Source organism: Macrosteles quadrilineatus, unplaced genomic scaffold (genome assembly GCF_028750875.1).
Source record: "Macrosteles quadrilineatus isolate MER2022 unplaced genomic scaffold, UCM_ALF_1.0 Scaffold_8__2_contigs__length_117827958, whole genome shotgun sequence".
NCBI lineage: Eukaryota > Metazoa > Arthropoda > Insecta > Hemiptera > Cicadellidae > Macrosteles > Macrosteles quadrilineatus.
The window spans coordinates 67586581-67597401 of NW_026542601.1; the positions used below are offsets into that span (position 1 = coordinate 67586581).

Below are 10821 nucleotides of genomic sequence, written 5' to 3' on the forward strand. Positions count from 1 at the left end.
ATTTCACAAAAAATAAATAATAGCGTTATTTTAATACTGTTTTTTCGTCAAATCACAAATTTTTAATTTTTTGTTATTGCCATACCTTATTGTAACAATAAAGTATGATAGAATATTTGAAAAATTATTGCATGTAAATTATTACTTTATAGAGCATACTTGTACATACTAAATTGCATATGTTATTTGACTGGTACATTTACGTACTTTACTTGAATAATTATCCTTATAAGAAATTATCGTAAATTTATTTTAGTGTATTACATACAATTGACATCAAGATAAAACTAAATATAAGCTGAGTCAAAAAAATTTAACCAATTAGTTTCAATGTGTAAATTCAGTTTTCGCATTTACAATATTATCACACATTTTATTTATAGAACGCATTTAAGAAGTCACGGCTTTTAAAAACCTTACGGCAACAATTATCTAATATACTTATATCAGGAAGTAAAATAGGTATAATCATAATCAGCGATACATTAGTGATAAGTTGTACATAAAGCATTAGTCACGTAATTTTTAACAAGCTGCCGACACGTTCATGTACGTGTCTTTACAAAGGTCACGTAGCTCTAAGGTTGTTCATGTCATCACATGTTTAGAAGTACTATTGTAAATGTTCTACTTAGCGACAACATTTTGATAAGAGAAATTAATTAGTGGTGCCTAAATTAGTAAAAAAATATCCCAGCGTCAACAAATGTACCAAGTTTCAAAATACATTTAAAACACGTATTTGGGTTATGCATCTCGTTCAGCGTTGAGGTCTATATTAGTATTCAATTACTGTAGGATTACATCCAATCAAGATTTAGAAGGATTAGCAATCCAGAATGGAGTAACTATGCAGACCTTGGGAGTACATGGTTTATATAATAGATTTGGTATGTATGGATATGTATGGTGGTATGGTATGGTATAGATTACGTAATAGATTTGGTATGTATATCTCATAAAAATAATTTTGTTTGCTCACACGAGTATCAATTTGATAATCAAAATTTTAGGTTAACTTGATCTGTATATTTATTTAATGAAGGATAGTGATAGTGTTAAAACAATGAATACCAAGTTTATCAAGCAAAGAAGAGTGTACTTATGTAGATAATCATATGTAATCCTTTGATATGAAGGTGACATTTTGCAGAACAAAATTTATTAATAGATATACCCGAAATGCTTCATATGACGGTAAAATTGCCAACAAAACTCATTGGATTGAAATAGCAATAGCAAACATGTTTATGATTGTATAAGTATAAATCTAAAATATCACTAGAAACAACTGATTTATCGAAAATAAAATTATAAATTGGAATTTATATTGAGCTTTCACATACTGTAAACTATGTCTTTAACTAATCTGTCGTCGATTTAGGAGACAAAAATCTAACGTGCTCTAACCAGAATGTCTCAATTGGGAGTCATTAACTTACTAAAGCTTGTTTTGGGACTCATTAAAGTCACTCATTCACATTTATTCCTAACTACTTGTTTCGTGTTGTTAACCCCTGGATAACTGGTATAGTAATAAATCATGGTTTACATAACTTATACTGTTCAAGTGATCCTTAGCCTTTAGGTTACTGCAGTTTCATTCCCAAGGGAATTTCTTCAGGCTGTGTAGAGGTGTATAACTATTTTTTCATCATATTGCAACAAAAACAGCCGTTTTTAATGCATACGTTGCGGATTTAAAGTAAACTTTTTACTCTCTAAGGAGTAAAAAAAAATCATTTTTAATCCCTAGGGAGTAAAACTCATTTTTAGTCCCCAGGGAGTAAAAATCAGCTGTTCTAAACAGTCGTAAATTTCGTTTGTCACAACAATCTTTTACACACCTAGGCTTCACCTAGATCGTAAAACTTGACCTCGGGTCAAAAAGAGTCACTTTAGGCCCTAGTGATGAAATATACTAGTGTGATATCATTTGGGGAAATTATTTCTAACAACAAAGTTGGGTAAACTAACTTTAATATCAGTTGAATACAAGCATTAAAAATCACATCCAATAAGCTAATAGTGAAAATTAAATAATCCATTTATAACTGAATAGTGTTACAGTATAAAAAACATCGAAATAAGCTATATTAATTCAAGCATAAACTATTAAACTGGTCTGATCCTACACTAGTTGTACCTAACATAATCTCACCACTGTTACACCTAAACCTTTGTATGTTGTCTGTTGTAGACAAGTGCCTGCAGACACCCTGTTTCATTGCACGATGGTTTCCAGTAAATTGCGATATAAACTGAATTCTCAGACACGTGTAAAGGGATAAGACTTTAATACATTGAGGTCATGACTGCACTCCTCGTTCAATGAATTAAGAAAAATAAGTTATTGTTAATGAATTCGAACAATAGCATTATACAGGGTGACAAAAAAGTCTGGAAACGGTTTAATATCTTTTTTAACTGAATCCGTTAGAAAATTCAAACCTTTCACATCAACTTACATGTATGAAAACTACTTTTTCCAAGCATTGTAATTTTTTTACCTCTACCAGGGGACGACCCATGAGGAGTAGGTACATAATCTTTAATATAAGCATAGGTTGATATGCACACCATTTTAAAGGGTTAGTCAAGTGGAGTTCATTGCCGGAAACCGCGTCCAAAAAGGTTCATCCGTTACAAAATGGCAGCTGTCCAAAGTTCTTGTGAAATATACCTGCACAGGCCTTAGTATGGGCAAATACTCGTATTAAACATTAGCTTGAGAGCTTAGACTGTATTTTAAAGTCAACTAGCTCATAGACTAATAGTATTCAATCATAAAAACAAATTTAACCGGGTTGTAGATTTCCCTGCTAATATTGACTATGAGTATTTACCAATACTAAGGCCTCTGCAGGTATATTCCGCAAGAACTTTGAACTGCCGCCATTTTGTAACGGATGAACCTTTTTTGACGCGGTTTCCGGTAATGAACTCCACTTAACCAGACCTTTAAAATGATGTGCATATCAACCTATGCTTACGTTAAAGATTATGTACCTACTCCTCGTGGGCCGTCCCCTGGTGAAGGTCAAATAATGGCAATGACTGCAAAAAGTAGTTTTCATACATATAAGTTGATGTGAAAGGTTTGAATTTTCTAACGAATTTAGTTAAAAAGATATTGAACCGTTTCCAGACTTTTTTGTCACCCTGTATATTGAAGGTATTGCAAACGGATAATGACTCTGAATTAGGTATGAAATATTTTGGACTTAAGAGAAAAAAATCTAATTCATTAGTATATTCCACGTAGAGAATTCCGTTAAAATTCATTGAAAAAGAATCTCGGGTAAGCAATTTTCATGAATAATTTAGTTTAATCCCTATAATCCTTTACAGATATCTAAATATCCCTAAATATTTGTTTTTAATTTCATCAAAATTAATACAAATTGTTGACTCAAACAGACCATACAACCCTTCAAGGAGAATAATTAACAGAATCCCTCGCCAAGATGTGACGTCATGCACAACTTTGCAGTCACGTGGTTATTGTTGAGTCACGTATGTGTATGTGACGTCAGCATATTAGTGACCACGTGACTTTTATTCAATATTTTCCCCCAAATGTTTAAATTATACCACGAAGGCATTGATAGTAATTAATTCTTTGATTACAAATCTGAGAGTTTCTAATAGTATAACTGAATTCAATAAACTAATATAACTAATTGCAACAAAAGATTTTCCGTTTAAGTTTACTATTTGCACACAATGTTTCTGGATCCGGAATAATAATTATGCAATTTTCCTTTGGTAAAAATAGATAGACCTACTGATATTGCTGTTTAACTATATACAATATTTTTTGAAACACGTATTTTTTTATCACAAATACATGTTAGGGAAGTTTTATTCATATGAGATTAGTTTGAATATAAAATAACAAAACCTGGATAAATATCATATCTAGTGTAAATATCTCACATATTTTCAACAGTAAATTAATAATTCATAACAAGTGTTGGTAAATAATTTAAACACTGTTCAGGTTTGTCAATGCATGAGATTATGTGTTAGTAGTTTAAATAATAAATAAAATAAAATATGTACACTTTTATGGTAAATATAGTAGAAGTTTATGAGAATACTGGTATGTTAAATAATGTACCATGAACGTCATTCATAGTTAGAGAAATATTGTTTTCTTCGTGTTCACGCCAGCAGCATTTTATACAATAGAAAATTAAACGCTTTCAATAAAAAGGGTTGGAAAAGAGAGTTGTATTTATTTTGTAAGTTTTTATAATTAGTTGTTTAATGTACAAAACAGTATTGAAAAATGTTAGTGAAAAAGCATTAAATAAACCTTGAACAATTTTCTCTCAAAATTTACTATCGTCACAAAAATATGGGATTTTATGATAATTAATTACAAACTTGAAAAGTCTACAATCCGATTGGAGTAAAATATTTTAACTGGACTTGAATAAGCCAATTGTAAGCTTTCGTGTTAAAGGAGGAAACTGGTATAATTGGTTTGTTAGTGAAGTTACAAACTGTATTGTACCAATTATTCCCCTATAAACCTTTATACTACGGAAACATATCAATATTTCTCAATCGTCCTCAAAGAAAATGTATACAATGAACACTCTCACACACTGATTTTTCATTAGGTTCGATTAAAAATTTGTTGAAATAATATCTATTAACTCTGAAATGATCATAAGCTCTACTAAGACCATCTCTTGAAGATGGGTGCATCTTTTTTTGTTTGGCCACTGTTAAATGTGATGTATACAATATTGTTAACAGTTCAGTTATTTAGTTATTTATAAACCGTATAAAAAAATGGTAAGTAATTCAGGCTTGCACTATTTCCAAATGTCGTTTCTATTCCTAACACTTACAATTAAATCGTTGCAGAACGGTATACCTGTTAGCCACTGTCAAATATTTATATTACTACAATACACATTTATAAATAGTTCTAAATCATTTATAAAAATATTCTGAACAAAAGGTACCTCTGCTAAATACACTGAGTATGTTCATCACCAGAGCTCATATCGAGTTGAGTCACATTCAACACAACATGATAATTACCCTTATGACTTATCATTGTTGTTCAATGACAATGAAACAAAGCAGCAACCGAGACTGTTGTTGTTGGAACACAATGTATCCAGTAGTTATTGTTCTGCTACGCACACAGTAGGTATGGTTAAAAAAACAGATAATACAGAATCACGTTTGTTTAGAAACAAATTCAAATTTTAAATATTCAAACGAGAATTTGATTACACAAAATCTTTCCTTGATTATCTTAACCGGGATTCTATTTTACCTAACTCCTCCCTTACTTACTGCCTTATTAAAATGGTTTCTATTCTAAATATAGCGTTTTCCTAAGAATAAATGATGACCATCGTTGTTTGTTGAAGTCGATTCTAACGAATACACATGCATTTTTATGTGGAAATAAGTATTTGTAGCTTAGGTAACAGATTAATAAGGCGTAATCCTGCTGTTATAAATGAAAAAGGAATATTTATTTTATTTAAATTAGCCTATAAGGAAATCCAGAAGAAATATATTTAGTTAGTATTTGCAAGAGGCAACATGATTTGGCGGAAGCAAAGTCTTACATTAGTCATTACAATAGAACAATAGATTCCAGTGACCGATAAGAATCCCCACTACCCTTGACCACGCAGAAATCGTCAGTCTACAGTAGATGACAGGTACGTCTAGATGTCGTTTCCGCCTGTTCATTTTTCCAGTATAATTCCATTATATTTTAGTGCGGCCATAAGCCTAGTTTTCATATTAAATATATGTTTAACTATTTCTCAAAGTATAACAGTGGCGACGAGGTATTTTTAATCGAATTTCACTCGTGCAAAAGTGTTAAAATCAGTGTTTAAAGTTTTGCATATTTCATGCAAAGATCGGTCGAAAATCAGCCATTTTGGGCAAGTATCAGTTACTTTGGAACAGTTCCAGTGAACGGTTACAAATCACAGTTACAGTCTTTGAGTCTAACTATTACCAGTTGGAGTTGTTACTCAAGTGAAACCTATTATTTCTTTTTTGGAACAGTGACAAGTAGCGGTTGCAAATAAATTTATGCCGCAAGTGTTTACATCCAAGATAGGTTATGTTTTGAAGTTGAAGATGCCAATTTACGTTGATTGAAGTATATTTTCGATTCTGAAGTGTGATTTACTGTAAGTTATTTAATTTCTATGAGTAAATATGTCTTCCAAACAAGTAATTGGTAAGATAACAGAATTTAATGAAGAACTTGAAAGTTTTGAAAACTATTCTGAACGCTTGGATCATTTCTTCCAAATCAACAGTATCAAGCCTGAAAATAAGGTTTCTTTTTTTATTTCTATTATGGGTCCTACCCTTTATACAACTCTGAAAGATCTTATTCACCCAGTTAAGATAGGTGATGCAACAGCTACTTTTGATTTTATAATTAAGGCTTTGAAAGCTCACTTTGTGCCTAAGGTTAATACAACATATGAACGCTTTATTTTCAACAAAGCTTCTCAAAGAGAGGGGGAGAGTATATCTGAATACTCTGTTAGGCTTAAAAAGCTAGTTTCAACTTGCAACTTTGGAGATTTTTTGGATGAGGCTTTGCGAGATAGATTTTTATGTGGACTAAAATCATCTCAAATCCAAAGCAAACTTCTTGCCGAGGGTACTAAATTAGATTTTCCCAAAGCACTTGAGCTTTCTCTACTCATTGAAAATGCAGACAAAAATGTCAGGTCACTACATCCTGATTCTCATATAGGCCTTTGTGCCGAAGTAAACTTTGTCAAGAAATCAAACAAGATAGGCCTACGTAATTCAAATCCAAGACCTCAAATGTCTAAAGACTCTTACATTCCAAAATGTTTCCGCTGTGGGAAATCCCATGATCCCAAGAATTGTCATTTCATTGATGCAACCTGTTTTTATTGTAATAAAAAAGGGCATCTAGCTAGTGTATGCAAATCTAAAGGTAATAATAGGCAGAGGCCTAAGTTCAAATCACATGGTAAGGTAAACCTATGTGAGTCTGATAGTGCAGATGAAGAATTGTCCCAAGATCAGGGTCATGCATTGTATACCGTAGCCTATGCTGGTAATGACGGTAAAATAAATAGTTTTACTACTCAAATGATTTTGAATGACGTTCCAGTTGAAATGGTCATCGACACTGGTGCAGTGGTGACCGTAATGCCTGATTCTGTGTTTTATGAAAAATTTCAGGATAATTTGCCAATATTGGAATCTTCTAGTATTAAATTAAAAACCTATACTGGTGAAAAAATCAACGTTGTTGGGGAGTTTAAGGTTAACGTCACAACTCAACAAGGAGATCTACAGCTACCTGTGGTCGTTGTGAAAAATACGGGACCGCAACAGCCTACGCTCATGGGGCGTAATTGGATTGAGAAGATCAAATTGGACTGGAGTGGTGTGAAGCCTACACGCAGTGAAGACTTGATGGTGCACCAGCTTGGAAATGGTGAGTCCGTTCCAAATATTATTTCAGATTTTAAGAAGAGATATTCTGATGTTTTTGATGAATCAATCGGGGAAATTAAAAATATGTCTGTGGACATTGTTTTGAAAGAGGATGTCAAGCCTGTGTTTTGTAAAGCACGAAACGTGCCTTATGCACTCAGATCTGCAGTCGAGAATGAACTCGAAACCTTGCAGAAAAATGGGGTAATTTATCCTGTGCTACAATCGTCATGGGCAACACCTATAGTAGTCGTTCCAAAGCCGAACAACAAAGTAAGGCTTTGTGGGGATTTCAAGGTCACTCTAAATCCAAATATTAGGACGGACCATTATCCTCTTCCGAACCCCGAGGATATTTTTTCCAGTATAGCGGGTGCTAAGTTGTTCACTAAACTAGATTTGTCCGCTGCGTACAATCAACTTAGAATCAATAAACCTTCACAGGAATTACTGACAATTACCACACACAAGGGATTGTTTCGCTTTGCTCGCCTCCCGTTTGGTATCACGAGTGCAGGTGCACTTTTTCAACTAACAATGGACAAAATCCTACAAGGATTAGGGAATACCAAGGCGTATTTAGACGACATTTTGATCTACTCCCAAAATGTCAAGGAAATGACTCAAAGAGTCGATGCGGTTTTGCATCGTCTCCATGAATATGGCGTGAAAATTAACTCAAATAAAAGCGAGTTCTTCAAGGATCGTATCACGTTCCTAGGGCATTGCCTAGACCAACAAGGCATCCACCAAAGCAAGGCACTTACGGATGCAATCGTAAATGCACCTAAACCTGAAAATGTATCGCAACTAAAATCATACCTAGGTCTGCTCAACTACTACGGAAAATTCCTGCCTAATCTGTCCACTCTGTTACAACCTCTCTATAAACTGCTTCAAAATGATGTAAAATGGGAATGGTGTGATAAGTGCCATAATGCTTTTGAAAATAGTAAAAAACTCTTACTTAAGAACAATGTACTCATGCCGTATGATCCTAAACTAGATATTGTCGTAACTTGTGACAGTTCGAGCTATGGAGTAGGATGTGTTTTAGCTCATCAATTACCAGATGGTAAGGAGCGCCCAATCGCTTTTGCGAGTCGCACTCTAACTAAGTGCGAGATCAAGTACAGCCAAATTGAGAAAGAGGCGCTCGCACTCTTATTTGCTGTGAAGAAGTTTCATAATTTTTTGTATGGACGCAGATTCACCTTAGTGACCGACCATCGACCACTAATCTTTCTTTTGGGTCCAACCAAAGCAGTACCAACCCTAGCTGCGGCCAGAGTTCAAAGGTGGGCCTTAACGCTCTCTGCGTATGACTACACCATCCGTTACAAAAGGGGAGTTGAAATATCCAATGCTGATTGCCTCTCACGCCTTCCGTGTGACAGCAGCACTAACAATGACTTAGGCCTAGAGGAAGGTGAAGTAAATTTTTTCAGCAATGTAGACCAGCTGCCTGTGACTCATAGGGAGATCGGATTGGCTACCAAGTTCGACCCAACACTATCAAGAGTCATGGAATACACAACTAATGGATGGCCTAATCATACCGAAGACCCGGCTCTGAAACCTTACATGGACAAAACCTTACAACTGTCTACTGAGAAAGACTGCCTTTTATGGGGGAGTAGGGTGGTGATTCCACCAACACATCGGAAGGAGGTTCTTTTAATGCTTCATGCTGAACACCCGGGAGAATCCAAGATGAAGGCACTTGCAAGAAGCTACGTCTGGTGGCCAAAAATCGACCAGGAAATAGAGGAAATGGTGAAAGAATGTAAGATTTGCCAAGTTACAAGAAAGTCAGCAACCGTAACACCACTTCAACCGTGGTCCTGGCCGAAGCATAATTGGCAGAGGATTCACCTTGACTTTGCTCAGTATGAAGGCAAAGATTTTTTGTTGATAGTAGACAGTCACTCAAAATGGATCGAGGTATTCTTTATGTCATCGACAACCTCTAACAAGACAATCGAAAAACTACGTCATTGTTTCGCAGCCTATGGTTTACCTTGTACCGTAGTCACCGACGGAGGCCCTCAGTTCACATCAGCTGAGTTCAAGGAGTTTTTGAGGTCCAATGGGGTACACCATTTGTTTTCGCCTCCGTACCATCCACCATCGAACGGATTGGCAGAAAGAGCTGTCCAGACGGTCAAAGATGCTTTTTTGAAACAAATGCTTCACGACTCGGCCCATAAGACAAATCGAACCTTGCAACATCGCATAGATTCATTCCTGTTTTCTTATCGGAACACTCCACATTCTACAACTGGAGTCACACCATCCGAAGCCTTTTTCAAATTTAAGCCAAGGACACATCTCAGCCTTTTAAAACCACATCTGGCTAACGACATGAACTTAAAGCAAGATAAAATTGTAAGATCTGCTAATGCTCATAGAGGCAAACCACGCTCATTCAATGTTGACGATCATGTGTTCGTTCGAACCGTCCGAAATGAAAATGTAAATTGGCACTCTGGTGTGATTACTAAAGTCATTAGCCCAATGACATATTTGGTTAGAGTTGATGGTAAAACCAGATTTGTTCATGTTGACCACCTGCGTACGGACAACACCAAAGAAGAACAACCAGATGATGACGACATACTTGTACGTTTTCCAAGGGAAATCTTTCAACCGAGTCCAGACAGAAAAAAACCATCAGAAATAGAAACACCACAAATGAAACATAAATCACCAGTCAAGACTCCAGTTACGTCTCCCAAGGAAACAAACATAATCCCGGACAAGACTTATGACACTGAGGCTGTGCGTCGATCGCAGAGGGTTCGACGCTTACCTCACAGATTTAACTTGTAAATAAACATGAAGAGACTCCCCACCTTGTATATATAAGAAGAAAGTTTTTTTAAGGGGGGAGGAATTGTTATAAATGAAAAAGGAATATTTATTTTATTTAAATTAGCCTATAAGGAAATCCAGAAGAAATATATTTAGTTAGTATTTGCAAGAGGCAACATGATTTGGCGGAAGCAAAGTCTTACATTAGTCATTACAATAGAACAATAGATTCCAGTGACAGATAAGAATCCCCACTACCCTTGACCACGCAGAAATCGTCAGTCTACAGTAGATGACAGGTACGTCTAGATGTCGTTTCCGCCTGTTCATTTTTCCAGTATAATTCCATTATATTTTAGTGCGGCCATAAGCCTAGTTTTCATATTAAATATATGTTTAACTATTTCTCAAAGTATAACACCTGCAAATTAATTAAATTTAATATTTCAATAAACTGACCTGTAAGGGTTTTAAAAACAATGTTTAGTGGAACATGCAAAGTCTGCAAGTTATGTAAAACAT

The 10821-nt window shown here is 34.9% G+C and overlaps 1 protein-coding gene across 1 annotated transcript; it reads left to right on the top strand.

The window, feature by feature from the left end:
• Positions 1-7161: 7161 nt before the first annotated feature.
• LOC129000446 (uncharacterized protein K02A2.6-like) lies at positions 7162-10317 on the top strand. The gene has a single exon (XM_054427410.1). The coding sequence runs from the start codon at positions 7162-7164 to the stop codon at positions 10315-10317; it is 3156 nt and encodes a 1051-aa protein (XP_054283385.1).
• Positions 10318-10821: the final 504 nt, after the last annotated feature.

What these genes read in the sequence shown, in the direction of transcription:
- LOC129000446 (XM_054427410.1), top strand. Translation starts at nt 7,162, where the DNA reads ATGGTCATCGACACTGGTGCAGTGGTGACCGTAATGCCTGATTCTGTG.